This window comes from Lathamus discolor, chromosome 9, assembly GCF_037157495.1.
Source record: "Lathamus discolor isolate bLatDis1 chromosome 9, bLatDis1.hap1, whole genome shotgun sequence".
Classification (NCBI taxonomy): domain Eukaryota; kingdom Metazoa; phylum Chordata; class Aves; order Psittaciformes; family Psittacidae; genus Lathamus; species Lathamus discolor.
Window position 1 is genome coordinate 6,096,279 of NC_088892.1, and position 18,294 is coordinate 6,114,572.

The following is an 18,294-nucleotide window of genomic DNA, read 5'->3' on the forward strand; positions in this document are numbered from 1 at the left end:
GTGAAGTCTGGATCAATCTCCAAATTCTCATGAAGTATTTAAGTGTTTGAACCATGCTTATTGGTTTAGGCACAACTTTTAGAAGGATGATATGCCCTTTGCCAGGTTACTCATAAAAATTCTTGATCTTGAGTATTGCTGCAATGGTCTGTTTTCAGTCTGGAATTCAAGATATAAAGTGTTCCTGACTTTAATTCAGAGGTGTAGCATCAGTCAGCAGAGATACTTTTGATATGGGAGGTAACAACTGTTCTTTTACTAACAGCACAGAAAACAGTATCTGCCCAGTAAGAGACCAGCTGAACATCTCTTAATATTACCATACTATGGGGTTTTTCTCTTTCCTACTCAGGCCTCACACCCACGTGTTTAAGGCAAAACTCCTTGTAACTTCAGTGAGATCTTGAACCATGAGTTTCTCAGTGATATGAGAAGGGTGGGTGGTAGCAACAAGAACTATATAGAGAAAGGAGGAACTGGGCACAATATGCCTTCCTCCATCCCATGAATATTTGTGATCTAGATTGGGTTCTTCTGAACGGAAGGGTGAGAAGATTGGAACTGAGAGCCTGGAGCTCTGGTGTGTGAGCTGGGTGGAACCCAAAACCTCTTCAGCAAATGGTTTATTGTGTGTACATTCTGCAGTGGAAAATCATTCCTCCAGAGCATTCCAACTACCCATGTGGAAGATTTAGGTTGTAATTCAGTGCAAGATGCATTGTATTACATACATATATATATATATATATAGTATTCTGTGTTTATGCATACAATGTGTATCAAGCCAGCGGGAGCTGCACATGCTCAGCACCTTGCAAAGCTGAGTCCGTAAGAGTATCTACACTACAGAGTGCAATGTGTTACCTGGACTAGCTGAGTTCCTGAAAGGAATTGTGAGTAGGTAGCACTGAGCTCACTGCAGGCTCATTTTTCCTGCTTCTTAAGCAAGTTTTGCATTGTGGCGAGTTCTGCACTGTCCTAACTAGGCTGCTTCCAGGATCTGAAATAACCAGTTCAAAGATACAGGTATCTTTGCACGCTGCAGTCACGCAGCAGTCTGCCATGCAGATGTAGCTGTTCAGGTGATGTTCTCAGACCACTGTTGTAATACCTGGTCTGGTCCATCTCTGTATTCAGTCCAGCTTTGTATATAGGTACAACTTGGCATTTTGTTGTTATTTAAATATCTAAAGAACAATGAAAAGTACATCAGAAAAGTGATTTGAATTTGGTACAGAAACATCACAGTACCAAAGGAGCTTAAACTTAAATGTGTTACTAATCATGAATGCTCTTGGAAGCCAGTGTGTTTAGTTGGGGCATCAACTAACGAAAAATACTGGAGCCAGATGGGCTGCTCCATGCATCAGAGTGCAGCCTTATCTGCTGAGAAATCAAACCAGCAAGTGCAATATGGAAACTCTTTCTGACTCCTGCAGTTGTGCCTTTTTGCTTCTGACGTAAGCTTCCCCTATCTTAGATTTACATATCCCAGAGTGTACTCAATAATTTTAGCTGTTTAACTAGACTCTCAATGCTTTGATTTGCAATCATTTCACGTAGCAGTGATGCAATCTACAATAAATGTTCCATTTGTAAGGACTCCATCCATAGTACCGCCATAAAGGAAAGACAGCTGCAGCAAAATGCTTCAAGAACTTGTCCATGAAGCTTATTTTCATGACAGGAGGCAGGAGGTCTGAAGTCCACTCTAACTCAGAGCTAATCCAGCTCTAAGTATGATGGAATTCTCTCCTTGACTCTATAAAGCACTTCTCCCCTGATGATGCCTGAGGTGGAAGGGAAGGAGTTCAAGCTCAGAAGAATGTGATGTCCTTTTGGGTCTTACTAGAGTCCCAGTGAATGTGAACCTAGTACTTCTGGTTACATATGTGTGATGATAAGAATCTAATTCAGATAATAAAATACTTTTCAGAGTTGCAAAAGGGAGGAGTATCTCGTTCTATAGAAGACCCAAGGTTTGGATTGTGCCAATGATAGAAAAATGTTTAAAACAGAAAAAGGTCAGCAGTGAATCTGTGATAGAAGCTGGTAGGATTGAACCACTGGTGAAAAGTAGAAGATGCTTCATAACATAGGTTGACAACTACTTAAGATTCATGGTGGCTGGTGCCAGGGAGACAGGATACAAACACTGCATCTCTTTGTGTCAGCAAGTCCAGTGTCACTATGGATGCAGGAGACATGAATTCCAAGGGGAGAGTGGTGCCAACTTTTCTCAAAGGAATCCCTTCAACAGCTCCTCCACTTAGGTAGTTATGAAGTTCAGTTTCCAATGAAAGTTGCTGCCTCCTGGCATTACCTCTGCTTCATTAAATAAGGAGGCAGTTATTTGGGCAGTTACACTCTACAAGGCTATACTCTCACTCTTGCAGAAAGGCAGGAGGAAGAGCCCAAAGTCACTCTGAGTAGCACTACTCATTTCTGAAATGAGCTTGAGAAACAGAGGGGAAACCTACGTGACAGAATATAATAAGTAGTTATAGTCATTCGAATGGGTGGCTAATGGCCAGAGCTCTATCACCTTCCATTAAAGAATAACCAGGAAAACCAGAGAAGTGAAATTCCAGCTTATCCTGGAGTGCTGCACAAAAGACATTGTATGCCAGACACATGGGAATGGAAAGCTAGCATAAGGTGTGCAAGAATGCTTGAGATTCCTTTTCAGATCAGGCATGAACATTACTACTGAAGATAGGACACCAAATATGACATGCCTAATCACTGCAGCAAGCAGAATGCAAATAACTCCTGAAATCACAGGAGATTCCTGGCCTCTTTTGCCTGACATCAGTGCAACTCTATCTGAATTATGGATTCAATTAGGGAAAAAATAGACCTTAGTGGGACTTTCGCTTCTAATGAGGTGCTGCCCAGCCAGCAATGTAACTTACATATTAAATTCATTTAATACGTAGCAGATAGACTATAGATGTATTCTAGGAGCATGTAGGAGAAGATAATGGATCACAATTCAGGAAAGGCTCATTCTGGTAATTTTCTGCATTTATCAGTTTCAACACACAGTACAAAATTCTACCTGAAGACTGTGAACAGCAAGAACTCCACTTGATAAGGATTTGAGAGTTTACAGTTTATTCTTCCTTACTAGGTCATTGGAGAATGTTTTAAAATCTTGATAGGTATCACAACATTTACGGTCCCATAAACAGAAAACAGCCAAACAGTGCAGTGCCAAAGAGCACTTGAAGCAAACCCAGTCACTCTGAAGCATTTGTTTCTACACTAAATACTGTACAGAGATATTTAAAAAAGAAAGAAGTTCCTGACCCCAAATGCCAGTCGCATACTGAGTGGGATTATTGTGATTTAACTTAAGGTGTCAAAAAAGTGAGAATCTATTGTCAGCTATTTGCTTGTGCTCCCTCAGTAATCAGTGGAGAGAGATGGGCATCTCCAGGGGAAACTTCTTCTCATTCTGGGTAACAGGATGAATCACCTCTGGGACAGCACGTTTCCAACATCTGTGAAGGGTATCTACATGATTCCCTTCTCAACTGAAGCTTAGATTAGCTGGAAAACCAGACCAGATTTGGTGCACACTGGCACACTAGTCCTTCTTTTGATCTGATGGCAGAAGAGGGGTTTATGTTCCCAGCATCTTAGCACTTAATCTAATGCTACTAGTTAGTCAAGTAAAGCATGCTACTTTACAAACCTTCTTGCCTGTGTATTAGACCATCATAGATAAAACTGTACCATCAACTAGATGCCAGAATGTTAGATCTGAAGTTGAATGGGATGAATCTCATTCCAGGACACAAGCAGAATGTGTCTGAGCAAGCTAGTCTAGTGGAAGGTGTCCCTGCCCATGGCAGGGGGTTGGAACTAGTTGGGGGTTTAAGATCCCTTCCAACCCAAGCCTTTCTAGGATTCTATACTAAGAGTGGCATCATGACATTAGATGAGTTATGCACTTGAAATGGTTTTTTCTCATCACTGATCAGAAAAGGATCCTGGATACCTAGACCAGATACTGATATGGCCATCTTATGTACAGATGTACATGACTGTCAGGACAGATGAATCCAACTGGTGGGTTGGTGTCATTTATTGTCCAGTAAGTGCAATGAACACACTCCAATCCCAGCTGAACAGCAAACTGCTTGTGCACTCACCACTGGGTACTGCTCACAGGTTTCGGTAAGGGAACAGCTGTCTGTTTTCCTCAGACAATGAAACTCTCTGGAGAAAGTCAAATAAACCCTTTCTATGATGCTGCATGAATACTCTTTTATAAGTGGAAATGAGGGGTGCCACTAAGACAGACATTTAGGGGAAAGCTCCATTCAAATCTACCAGCCATTAGGCCATGTCGGGAATGCTGTAACAGCCTCGTGAAAGATCCTGCTTAGTCTCTTTCATACAGTGGCTCTTAATAATGAGCATATAATAAATGTACAGTCTGGAGAAATTTACTATACAGTATCCCATTGGATTTATATAGTCATAAACTCCTACAGCACTGCTTCTATGATTTACAACAGTCTCTACTAATTATGAAGCTATGCCTGGATTTGAGATGTAAAAGGCAAATGTTACCAAACTAGTTGTACAGTGATACTATACAAAGGCACATTTGCCACAGCAATTTTAAACTGCTTGTTAACAGAGAAGCACTGGAAATAACCATGTATTTCAGTCTGCTCTTAGGGAAAGCACCAAAAGCAGAAACCTAGGAAATTTGTGGGATGGGGTTTTATTGCGATGGAGTTTAGAGATAAGGGAGGGAGTTGGGAGAGGATAGTCCATACACCCCACCAATGAAACTTCTGCTGCCTTCTGCTCAGACTGTAGGGCACTGGACATGTGAACTTGCCTGATCCCTTCCCAAATCTGTACTTGCTGATTTCCTAAACCACCTGTAGGACAAGCCTCTCATGACCTAAATGGACACTTCTATGTTTACTTCACAGACATTTTCCAGCACAGACATTTAAAGTTGCTGTTTCTCAGCATCTTAAACAACTATTTCAGCAAGGACTGTATGGCATTAATAGGAATTACCTGGGCATCGTGGGCAGCACAGCTGTGGTACGTGCACAGGGGAAGGACAGTGTAGACTTGGGCATCTTATTCTGCTGCACAGTACATTTCCATTCTGCAGGTGAACACAATACAATACTTCTATGAAACAACCTACCTTATAAATTTCTGTGTTCTCTATTCTACATCCAAATATTCTTTATTTAAATGCATTTCTACAACATTCTGATTTCACTCACACCGAATTCTGATTTCACTGCCTCCGAATTCATGCTGGAACTCAGAATGCAGCAGAAATCCATACAAACCTTAAAATCAGAGGAAGTGCCTAAAACTGGATTGCAGCAATCATCATTTGTGTTTTTCTTCTGAGCAGATTATGCTTAGGAATTGCATTTTCAAAACTGAGACCCAGATAATGAATGGTCCGTCTCTGAGGTATCCCCTGCTGAGGGTTAGTTCAAGACCACAAGAGACAATAGCATCTGTAATTGTTCCTGAAAACTGTGGAGAGTCTTTTGTTTTCATTTTATGGGTTCCCTAGCAGACAAAAAACACCAGTTGGGAAGTAGCCATTTTTCTAAGAAACACGAGCAAGTCTTGGGAATAGTGTTCATTATTCATGTCATTAACATCATATTTTATTTGGCCACATCAAAGTTTGATCTATAATTAAAACACAGGGAATTTTCTTTCTCCAGTGTCTGTAACAAGCAAAGACTATCCATTTCAAATCCCCATTTCCCATCTATAATTCATCCTTTTAATTTAGCTCTGAGTTGCTCATGTTTATAGCAAGAAGGATCTTTCAGCATGAACACTGATACTATGCGATGACTGCAGTTTTAGGTGGTGTCAGGAATAAACCCACTTCATTTTCCTGCGCCTTCTGGAGCACTGAAATGTTTCCAGCAGTGGTGCAGACTTCCTTAGATGGTGTATGTATGGGCCTTCCTCTCTTTCTTCTCTTTCAAAATAATCCATTGACTCCTAAGTCTCTGCAGACCACAGGCTGTAATCATAGATCATTACTACCCACAAACTACATTTGTGCATCTGCTTTGGAAAGAGACACCAAAAATGATATCACCATCTGTTTCCAATGCTGATTGAAATTAAATATACTGATTTTACAGAGGAGGAACAATTTTAGGCTGTAGATTCTGTGTGGGATAGAGACTGTCACTGGTGTGCACAGCCCCTTGCCCAGTGCACCATCACCTAAGAGCCTGTAAAGCACTGCTGTGGAAGACAGGTTGGAACTGCCTGCTGGCCTGGCTCCGTGTTGCTTACTTGTCCTGCTCCATGGGCTCACTCCCTTCTTACTGACTAGTCCTGTGAAATCTGATGAGGTGAACATTTACTGCCTGTGCATGATCAGATGTGATAGTTCTTCAGGACTGATTCACTCCTCAGTGCTGCCTGTAGTGCTCCGCTGGTTGCAGCAGGACACAACTATTCCAATGGATCTTGTGCTTCCTAAGACTGGTCTTAGACTCACAGTGATACTTGGGAGATCAAACCCTACTAAGTAGGGCTTAAGTCCCTAGAGCAAGACTTAAGCTCTTGTAGGCCTCTGTGAGTCAGGGCCATGATGAGCATTTCTGCAGCAGATACTCTGAGTAACAAGTTCCTCTTAGCCTGTGGTGTCAGTACTAACTGAAGAGAGCATTCACTTTGACCCTTGAAGTCTGCAGTCTGACTATGAAGACAAGCAACAAGCTGCTGCTGTATTTTAGGGAGTAAAATAATGATCTGGCAAATTGTGAGTGTTCCAGTATACCTGACAGTAGCAGCCAACAGTCTCCACTGTGCACTGGCTGGGAGGAGGGGTTGTAAAAGAAAGGGGGAGCAGGGTGAGAACACTGACCTATGTTTAGTTTTGTTCTGGTTTAAGTATGTAAATTATAACTTGTAAAAATACAATGCTACATACACACAACAGCAGGAAGGCTTTTTTTTTTAATCCCAAGCTGAATAATTTGGCCTCTGTTCAGTTAGTTGTCTTGCGTTTTTCTTCAACATTAGAAGTGTGTGTGTTGGGGGGATGGACGGTCACATCCAGGCTGTTGCTTAGAGATGGAGCAGAGATCTCCATCTGTTGCCTGGCTCATAAGACTTGTTTTGTGCAGAGATCATATGGATCGTGATGTTTGAGGCCAGCAAAGAGATGCTGGTGTCACTGGTGACAAAGACCCCTGGGGTGTGGTTTTTATGCTGTAATACTAGGTTTAAAGTCTGTGCTTGTGCTGTGTTGTGACATATTTTCTAATGCTTTATCTAGACTTAATTTGTTGAAATTATAAATTACTGAGAGTTTCCTGATGATCTGGAACTTCACTGCAGGTCAGTGTTCTGAGGGCACTTCTTTTGTCCAGAACAAAGCTCAAATGGATGGCTGGATGCTGCAGTTGTTATATGGAGTCTTTGCAGGCAACAAGAATCACATCCCACAGAACCCTCAGAGCATCCTCACTGCTGAAATAACCCCAAGTTACATTTTGCACCCTCATGGTGCAACAAAGGTAAAACAGAACAAACAAGGCAGTAGAGTACAGCTGCATGTACTGGTCATTACTACAGTTTCCTTCTTTACTAACACTGTTGCCCTGAACTGTCACTCTGGTCTTTCATGCCATGGAAGAAATCAAATACACTTGTTGGAGACTCACAGTGTGTGGGTATGCCTGTGCTGTACAGGAGCATATCATGCACTTTCCCATCCCTCCAGACTAACAGCTTCCTAAAACTCATTGAGCAATGATTTGTATCCCGATCTCTAGGGTTTCCAGTTAATTTCTTCCCCACCCAAGACATAGCCTTCCAGCAATTTAATGTTTTCCCACACATGGATTCTGAGGGAGTTTTCTACTTAGAGATCAGCAAAAGTGAGTGGAAACTCCTTTTTGCTAAAATCAAGGATTTATTTTTCTTCCTACTACATTGCTTTTCTTTTACTGCCTTTTCTTTTACTACAGATCTGAGATGCAGCCAAGCCTGTGGGGCTACTGTTGGTGCATCTCTGCACTAAACTGTAGTAGCAGATCCCTCAGAGCAAATGCTGCACGAGGGCCCAATATTTTACACTTGCTGGGGAGAAATAGCCAAGAAAACTTTATTCTGCATTAAATACAGCAGACAAAACTCAGCATCTGGAGTGTCTCATGTGTTACTGATTAAGAGCCCCTTATTTAGTCGTTTTAAAGTACTCCAAGGGACATACTTTGACCTTTTTTTCCCATGTCCCCCCCCCCCCCCAGCTGTATATGCCATACTTAGGGGGTTTATGGCTGCTGTGTCTTCATACCACACATCACCTGACGATACCTAAGGACCTGTCCCTTCATGTCCTATTCAATTCCCTCTGCTTCCCAAACCTTTTTCTCATTTTTCATCATCTAATTCTTCTTTCATAGATTTCTACAAGCAGTGTTATACAGTCCTGTTCCTTTAGCACATTAGGGCAGCAGATGCTTTGACTCTAGAAATGCCTCTGAAGTTGTGGGCATTGTCCATACATCCAGACTACTCCAAATTCAGGTACAGAATAATCATCCACATTGATGGAACTGCTGCTTCCTTCAGCATGACCCAACCCACTAGTGCAAACTGTACATACAACTGGAAGGATTCTGGTCAGTTAAGCAGGTAGAAGTGGTTGTAGGAGGAATAACTCAGCAGTCCTACCTCTGAGCACAGGCAATTTACGCAGTAGACAAGGCCATACGGTTCTAAGTAAGGATGCCATCTCTCTCCAACACGATACTTCTTATCTTGAAACACGCAGTATGTATCTGAGTCTGTAAAGCAGTAAAGAATTGAAAGAGCTCTGAATGCATGTCCCCATTCCTTGCTTACCAAGTGTTCCTAGGTTTTATGTACACTACTTTTTCTTTCTCTGGAGTATCACATAATGGAAATGTCCTTGATTTCGTCTACTGTTGTCTCTAACTTCCTAACATAAATGCCATGGTCTCCCATCTTTCCAAAACTGCAGCTCCTGAAACAGCTGACACAATGGCTGTCATACAGGGTGAGTTTATCCTTTCACCTGCAAAAACACTGGCTAAGATCCTAACAAAACTAAAGTGCTTGATTGCTCAGATAGGTTTATAGGAAACAAAACCTTTTTACTGCAAAACCAAAGCAATTGGCTCAACTCAGGAAAATCCCAGGTTGTACAGCTGAGAGACTTCGAACAAAGGGTCTGCAAAAGGAAGGTAAATGCACTGTATTTACACTGCATGTTCAGTGTCTCCCTATTTTAACAACCTAATAAAGAAGAGGTTTGTCCTAGTGTTCCGGAACAACTCGTGCTAACTTACATATGCTTCAGCATTCACAGTATTTTAAGATCTTTTTGCACATTAAGCATTTCTAATCATGCAGGTGCAGCTCTGCAGGTATCCATCTACCTATCAGACATTACTGCCCTATCTCTCTCTGTCACATTACAGCCTCACATTGAAAACTCAAATCTGTCCAATAAAAGGATGTTTCTCATGTGTTTTCATGAGAGAATTCCTTCCTTATCTTAATGATGTCCAAATTCAGCTTAATTCATTACCCTCAGTATAGATGATACTTCAGGGTATCAAACAAAATGCCTCTCTTCCAAGTGATAATCCAAGCAAGGGACATTCTTCACATTTATTGGGCTAAAAGAAGGTAGCGAGAGGCAGGGATTATTAGTAGCAACTGTGAAATGGTCTGCTTTCAGTTCACACTAAAGCATGACAAATGAAAGCCAGGATCTGAAAAAGCAGATGAATGGAGTTTGGTAGTTTCTCAACTGTGCTTTCTATGACCAGGGATACCTGCACATTGTTTGCTTGGGAGCATGTTCAGCAGAAAAGGTGGCCTTTTTGGAACTCTTTTCCTTTTTTAATGCACCTACTTCCTTAGAAGCAGAAGCTTCTGATACTGAGGCTGAAAACTCCTGTTTCTCAAGGGCAAACAATGTCTTTGGTAAGAAGAAGGCCAAAACCCAGCCTGCAGGTGAGGAGAGCAGTCCAGAGAGCTAGTAACAGGGCTGTAGCAGTCTTATTTGAGTAGTTACTCCTCCTTGTCATGCTTTCTGAAATGCGTTCACATCTCCCACGGATGACAGGCTTTGTAGAAATACTCCCTTTGTTTTGTTTGTATTCTTTTCAATTCTCCTCGTCAGGTTTTTTGACAGTGCTTAGACTCTTAATTTTCTCAAAGGATGTATCTAATCCAGTTCATATGAGGTTGTTTTTGGAACACACTGTAACAGTCTTGGACGAGCTTTACACTAGCTGAAACCTTCAGCACAATAGTCTTACACATGGGACAGAATCCAGATAATCTGTCAGATGTTTACAGAGATCACTAAAATGGAATTAAGCACTCTCTGGATTCAGGATATTTGAAATAAAACAGATTCTCCAATTGATGTGTTATGGTCTTTATGATGCAATGAAACCTGTACAACTTCAGGAAGAAGTGCCCCAAACGTGGGGGTGACCTGACTCTACTAAACGCAGGATTAGGAGGAAGAATGTTAGGTTTTGAACATAGTACCCCAGTTTGAATATCTTTTCTGTCAAATAGAAGGAAAACGACAAATTTGGGTGAAGGGGACAGCTTTGTTTGAAGTCTACTTACGTTTTACTTGTTCTAGTTTACCTCCATCTATGAAAAGGAGACAGAGCACACCACAAAAGATAAAATGAAAATCCTTCAATATCCACTTTTTTCTCATCTTTATCGACAAAAGGAAAAGAAAGAACCTCCAAAGCAGAGAACGTTGAGCTGTTGGGAAGAAAAGATTAAATTAATGAAACCAAAATCCTGTAAGATACTTGAATTCTCTGACAGGATTTCATCCAGTACACACAAATCCTAAACTGTACCATGGATCTTCTTTTCATGGAAGCAGCTTTGGCTTCAGATAATTTCAGTTTTGGAAAAGAGGCTATATTCCCATCCATGAAGGCTGAAATTGGGTATTACTTCTAATAAAGTCCTTATTTCATTCCAAAGCAGAGAAATCTGGCTTTGGAATTCTTCAAGATCTCTTTCAAAGGAAGCCAGGTGGGGAGATGTTCTTGTGGAACAGCTCTTTTGGATGTAACTGAGGAAATGCAGGTGTCAACTGTAACATGTTAGCTTCAGCATAACATGAACCTTGGCCATTTCTGGTGCACTGGCCCCTCACTGTGGCACTCCCTGCTTAGGGCAACATGTTGGCCATGCTCTCGGCATGGGAGCTCTCCTCCCGCATCTCACAGGCTTCCACCACTATTCACCTCATCCGTTTACCCCTTCCCAACCACTATTGTTCTGGGATTGTGTATAATTGGTTTTCCCTTCTGTGGCCTTGATGTCTGAAAGTAGAACGGGGGAATGACATGTAATCTTCATTCCTGTAGATCTTTGATGTCAAAACTTGGCATATAGTCAAAGCTCAGTGTGTTCTTCTCTGGGTGGTGCAGAGGTGGTATCATACTTGCTGCATGCACAGTTCTGCTTGTCCTTTTCTGGCTTTAAAAGGTGGATTATTTATAATGAAGAAAAGGCATAAAATAATGAACTAAAGTAGAATTCATTTATTTCTGACAGCCAACCTAAGGTTCTGAACTGAGAAAAATGGTGATGCTTTACTGTTTATCAGAATTCACCGCAAAAAATATTCTCTTCCCAGAGTCCACTTGTCTATAATTTTAGTATCAGAAAGACTGGGGGTTGATTTAAGAAGTTTGATGTGGATTCACAAGTAGCTTTACAAAAGTTCCAAAAAAAATAATTAAAATAATTCACTATTGGAAAAATAAACCGTCTGCTTTGTGAAGTCATTTGACCTCTTCAGATTTCATGTAAGTAATAGAAGTGTATGTTTCAGCTTACAGAAAACCAAAGCAGAAATGATAATTTATACATGTATATTCAAAATCAAGTGGTGGATAACTTAGGGAAATCAATAGTAAGTTAACGACACGTAAAAAAGCCCTCTTCCTATTGAGGCTGTTGAGATACAGAATCCTGCAGCGAAGGGTGGCTGGTCTGATTTTATCAGAGTGGTTTTATTGCCTTTCCTGTTCAAGGCTTGCATTACTCTACCTTCCCAAACCACAACCAGAATGGGCATCCTCCTTAACTAACCCAATCTATGCGGCCACTCTGCCTATGCTCAGTCAGCTCACTCAAAAGAATGCAAACTGCATCTGAAAACATCCCAAAGAATAACCCCATTTTAAAAGCCCACTCCCTGTGCAGTAACACAATACAACTTTCCATTTATTTTGGAAGCTGAGAATCATATTCCAATTTCAGAAGAAAAGTTTAAGTCATTTTTTCCTTTCAAAGTCTTCAGATCACATAGGACATTTTTAAAGCCAAACAAGCTTTTAAATACTCCTTTAAAATTAAACCCTTGTAATTCAGTCCCAGGAATCATGCAGACACTGAGAACAACAGTAGCACATCCTGGGACTAGCAGAACTGTGAGCATTTCAGTGTTTTGGCCTTCCTGGGGGTTGCTTCAGCAAAGCATATTTATAAATGGAGCACAATTACCCTTTGTGCAGTACTTTACCTGTTGGCCAGCTTGGTTAGTTCCAACAGAAAGGCTCAGAAATCCCTCCATTTCAAAGGTCATGTATTCAAAAGGAAAAGCATTTTAGAAGTTGCATTGCCTAGGCTCAGAAATGCTGCACGGTGATGTGAAATGGAGGAGTTAATAACAGAAACGGGATGGAGACTTTTGATGTCTTTCTTAATTCTCTTTAATTTCTGTATTGTTGTTACTCCAAATATAAAAACATACTTTTCACTATTAGCACACTCCCTTTATTTCCCCAAAGGGCAACATCCTAAAAATATTCCTGGATTTAAATAATCTCGGTTAGGATTAACCTGTTAATTATTGGTGTGTTTTCTGCGTGGTGGAAACAATGAAAGTGATCACTTCTTACGTGAGGTACTCACTAGAACGCAGCTTGCGGGGCTGTGTTTAACGCCTCGCCTCCAAAGCGCCCGCCGTGGTGACCGCAAGTGGTAGTGCCCGGCCCCGCCGCGTTCCGCCGTTAGTGCCAGGGGGGAAAGAGACGGCGCGGGGCGGGCAGCGGCTGTGCCGGGCGCGGGGACACCAGCCGCGGCTGCGGTGGGGCGGCGAGGCCGGGGGAGCTCAGCCCAGGCCCGCCGGGGGGCTCTGCCTGCGCCCTCCGGTGCGGGGCACGCAGCCTCCGCCGCTCGCCCCGGGGCTCATCCCTGCGCCGTCGGGGGTGCTTTTAAGCGGGCGAGTGTCCAAGCGAGCCGCGGCCAGACGCGCCTGGCTCCGCTGCTCCAGCACAACAGCCGTCCCTGGGGCGCCGAGCCCGAGGCGCGCCCCGCAACCCCGGGGCCGGCGCAGAGGGTCAGGTCGAGGGCTGCCGTCGCGGAGCCCCGGTCCTGGCCGCGGAGCTCGGCAGCGCGGACTGCGGAGCCTGGCCAGGTGCCGGCGATGCCTCCGCGGGGAAGCAGGACCACGGCCCGGCCCCGACCACCGCCCGGGCGGAACAAGCCGGACCCCCGCAGGTCTGGCGGTGCCGCGCAGCGCTCAGCCCACGAGCGCAGCTCCGACGGCGGGACCGCGCCTCCCCCGGGGTCCTGCCTAGGAGAGAAAAGCTCACTAACCTGGGGCAGGGCTGCAGGCCGCCCCGCTGTGCCGCGGGCCCCAGAGACTGCCGGCGAACGGCGGCTTCGGCTCCGAGAGCCGCGCTGCTCCGCTCTCTCCGCTCCGCCGGGGTACGGGAGGGCTCCGGCCAGGCGGCTCCGCTTCCCGGTCACGTTGCCATAATCGTCTCCCGCAGCTCGCCCGGGCTTTCAGGTTTTCCCGTCGCCCGCTCAGTGACGGGCAGGGAGGGAACCGACGGCAGCCCCCCGACCCCGGGATGGACGGGATGGGGCGGGCGGGAGGCGGCAATCCGCTAAGCCCAGGGCGGGCGCTTCGCGAGGTCCGGGGCTGCCTGGCAGCGGACACCTGCCGCCACCTCCTACCCCAGCGGGGAGCGCAGCGCGGCCCCGCGGCCGGAGGATGCTCTCCGCGGCGGGTCCTGCCCCGCAGCCCCGCCGGCACTGCAGCGGCGGCGGGAGGAGGAGTGGAGGAGCCCGCGCCCCGGCGGTCCGCCTCCCGCCCCGGCCCCCTCCTCTCCCGCGCCCGCTCCTGCCGCCCGGCGCAGCGGCGTGACTGACACGGCTCGGGGTGGAGTTTGCTCCCCTCTGGGGGGCCAGGGCAGACGGGGGGGGCGGCGGCGGCCAGAGCGGCGCGATCCCGGGAGGGACCTGGGCTCGGTGCCCCCTCCCGCAGTGCGGGACCCGCGCCGGGGTTTGCCTTCAAACGGAGCTGCGGACTGGGTGCCCGCCTCGGTTACCGAGCCCCGCGGGCCCTTTGCATACGGAGGGCTCTACGCGACATGGCTCTCTAATGGGATTTTCGCGCACGGGGTGCCCCTCCGGGGCAGGGCCGGTGGAGTCAGCGTCCGCTGGGATTTGTCAGCCACCTTCTGCTGATACCCTCTGGTCTGATTTATTGTGTTAGAAGGTTTCAAGGTCACATTGAGATTCTGGTAGAACTAAATTAAACCCATGACTCATGACATTATGTGCTTGGTCAAACATTCTTTTTCTGTCTTGTTGTAGCCCCTGTAACTAATAAGAAGAGATCAGTGGACCCTTGACAAATGATCTGAGAAAAAGGGTGAGGTATGAAAAGACATCCTGTGGAGAAACAAATTACAACCTGTTTCCCCTAGTTTGGGAGCAGGGTGTTTGGGGAGCACTGCTGGGAGGTCACACACCTCCCAGGCTTGGTAGATCTTTTCAGAAGGCTGAAAATTGAGCAGAACTTTCATTTCTTCCATAGTAATTTAGGGGATGAAATACTGAAAACAGAGTGTACAGTGAAACCTTACGCTAGCATGAGGAAAGAACAGTTAACTTACTAAGGACTTTGTGGTGTGACTTTAAGAGTAATGTGGGCTGTATGTTAGTAAAATGTGACTTTATAACTCTTAAAAAAGGAAAAGAGAAAGAAACTGCGTTCTGGAGCTAAGCACTCTGAAAACACTGCTCCGTGCCTACTTCTGTGTCACTGTGCCGCTCTTTGCTTTGCTTTAATCCCTGTTCCAAAGAGAAGTCATCACTTACAGCTCTTAGTCCTGAATGTGGTGGCTGCTGCCGCAGGCTGATAGTTTTGGAGGTGAATTAGGGATAATTGTGTGCAAATTAGGGATGGGCAAATGGAAAAACAAATGGTGACTTTGAGTCAGAAATATGACAGTAATTCACACTTGCAGGCCAAGAATCTGAGCTGTGCAAGCTCTGGTCCTGCACAGGTATATCCGTACTCATGGAGAGAAGAGGTAAGCTTGTACACACATGGTGTGGGGTTGTAGTAGTGTTGTTCCATTAGATGTGCTGGGTTAGACTGGGCAAGCTCAGCCTGTAAGATAAACTGTATATGAATAAGATCTGCACCTGGATCTGCGACTGAACCATCCCTGTTTGCATTCTGCAAAGATCTAGACCCAAACCCAGTTAGAGTCTTCCCACTGACATGGACACACGATGGAGGGACTCCCCTTGGAGCTGCCTTTGGCTACCTGGGAGCCCACTGGCTGTGGGAGCAGTAGTAAATCCTGTCTGAGGAGCTGAATTCAGACAGCAGCAGGAAATGCAGAAGCAAAGGGTATGACACCAAAGGTAAGTGAAGTAAAATGAAATAGGTATCATACTGTGAAAGGAAAGGAGTTTGGTACTGGAAGAGTCCAGCAAGATGCAGTAGATTGTGTACATCCCTTTATAGCTCTAAATTTCAGTGAGACTGTCTAATCAGGGACGCTTCTTAGGTTTAGTGCAGCAACAAGTGAAGCTCTACACTTCTGTCCTGCGGTCCTTACAGGAGGCTGAGGTTCTGCTGATGATTCTGTACGTGGTAGTTTTACTTCCAGTTCAAAAATCAATCCATTCACTACATGTTGGAGCTAAATTGACATGGCACCAGATTTCAGAGGAGTTAATGAGATATTAGAATGCCCTTAGTAATGTCATTAAAATGACATTTCTTTATAGAGAAGGGGAATTGCACAGGGGTCCAAATTCCAGTGGTCCAAAATCAAATGGTTGATTTCCTGAATTCCTGTGTTACTGCAGTTGGATGAAGGCTGGATTCTCCACGCTGGGTCGCCTATCTGTGAGGGTTTTCTTCTGTTGGTGATGTCAGTGATTAGAAGCTTTGTCTTTATGGATAACGGTGACCAAAGTGAACATACATATGGTATCTTTCTCAGAAGCATCCTGGGGACTATAAGCATCTGTTTGCTTCAGTGTTACTCAAAACCAAAGACACAATTTGCAATTCATATTAGAAAAGATTTTGCAGATCTCTGTGAGTAGGAATCCATGGCTTCTTGTAGGCAAGCTTGATTGGTTTTATAGCATCCACAACACTTTGGTGCCGCTTTGGGCCTCGCAGAGCTCAGGTTTACTGTGTTGACATCCTCAAGAGCAGCTTACCCAACAGAGCTGCCCACCTCTGTCAGACTGCCTCTAGACAGCACTCACCACATTTCCTTCTCTGGGCTGATACAAAGTCCAGTGTGTGTAGATAAAGCCAACAGTAATCGTTGCAGTGATCTTTATGCATAGTCAGGGTGGCAGTAATAAGAAGTGAAATATTTTCTATAGACTCTGTGACCTGAATTCTTTTGCAGAGAGATTCCTTGAAAATGAATTCCTTATTTGGCCTGAAGAGTGCCTTGGGAAAGTTGCTATAGATGCCAGCACTTCCCACTGTGTTCTGTAAGAGTGTTTCAGAAGATGATGGTGTCTGACAGAGACTCTAATTCAGGTGTAAGACCTTTGCTGAACATAGAGATATATGAAAGGGAGCTCTTTTCTCAATCTGGCATATTTCGATTGTAGAGAATTGGCTGAAAGATCCTTTCTTTCAGGTGAGGGCTTGGGACCACAGCCCACTGTGCTTTGCTTGTCTCACTATTAATACAACCCCGTATAAAGGAGTCTGTCTTGTTCCCCTTAGACCACAGCACTGGTGTGACTTAGCAAACATGTCTCCTAGGTCCTATCAGTGCTGGGCTGTTACTGCAGCTTGTGAAGTTCAGGGCTGCCACACACGTGGGACACGGAGAGCTCCAGAGAAGCATCAGATAATGTAGCTGTTACCTTTCATGCTGCCTAGCAGAGCTCACTGAATATGCCCTGCATCCTTGTGTCTGGAGAGGAAAGAACTGCTCCCCATAGTGAGCATTAGACATTCAGTGATGTCCTAAGCTTTTAAGAGCCCAGAGATTTAGCCATGTAATTCTCACGAAAGACAATGGAAGTTAATCAGGTGATAACCTGTGACACTGACAGTAGAAGTCCATCTCCATGAGCTGTGCCTCACAGTGACTGAGCAGTACGTAGGTATCCTGCTATTTTTGTCATTTGTGAGGGAAAAAACAGGATAAAAGATTCATGCCAATCCTGACATGTTTATGCACCATGTGGAGTTTTCTTAATTGGAACAGACGTTGAGCTCTGAGAGATGTGAGACACATGATACGGCTTCCATTTACCTCCCTGGCTTTTTTCTTTGCTTTCAAGAAAAAAATATTACCTATGGTCAAATCTTCACTCCTGAAAAAGTATGAAAGGAAATTCTTAAACTAATGAATTCCTTTGTTTTTTGCTTGCTATAAATTCCGTGGATCCTCTTGGAAAATGTGTCTTAAGATGCTAAAAATTATTCCCAGGACTTTATAAAAAAGAAATCTAAATTACTTTTTGTGGTTTGGATCAGCCCTCCAACTATCATATTGGGAATAGGGGCTGGATGCTCATCAAGCAGTCTTCACTTGTACTGTTAAACTAAAAGGGCTTCAGATGTGCATGATTTTGTGATTATGGCATAGGATGGTCATGAGTATTCTCCACCCTCCTGTTCATGCTGTAGCACTGACTTCATCCGCAGTGGGGTTTCAGTCCTCTTGCACTAGAAATGAATTTGCTCATTGAGCAGTGAGGCAGATGGATGTGGGGAATCTGAGATTCAGTGCAGTTTACAAAATAACAACAACATTACATAAAGTGTCTATTTGCAGCCCAGTTCCTCATTACCTTGATGTGGATATACTCAGCTGAGACTGAACAGTAGCTAAAACCTGTCATTTGTCATAAAGGCAAATAAAATCTGTGTTGCTAAATCTCACTTCCAAATGCACAGGTGAGAAGAAAGTCCCAAGAGTTGCCAGTGGCAAACAT

General features: G+C 44.4%; 1 protein-coding gene across 3 annotated transcripts in view; it reads right to left on the reverse strand.

Annotated features, from left to right (window-relative positions):
- The window catches only part of CHRDL1 (chordin like 1), a 38,883-nt gene extending 24,779 nt beyond the window's left edge, over positions 1–14,104 (reverse strand). For 2 of the 3 annotated variants that reach the window (XM_065689994.1, XM_065689993.1), the window contains exons 1-4: positions 13,666–14,104; positions 10,657–10,803; positions 8,716–8,828; positions 5,050–5,143 (exon numbers count right to left, since the gene is read on the reverse strand). In XM_065689994.1, coding sequence (XP_065546066.1) covers positions 5,050–5,143; positions 8,716–8,828; positions 10,657–10,753 — 304 coding nt within the window. In that variant the 5' untranslated portion in view covers positions 10,754–10,803; positions 13,666–14,104. The remainder of the gene's footprint in view (positions 1–5,049; positions 5,144–8,715; positions 8,829–10,656; positions 10,804–13,665) is intronic. The other variant, XM_065689995.1, reaches the window with a different exon arrangement.
- Positions 14,105–18,294: the final 4,190 nt, after the last annotated feature.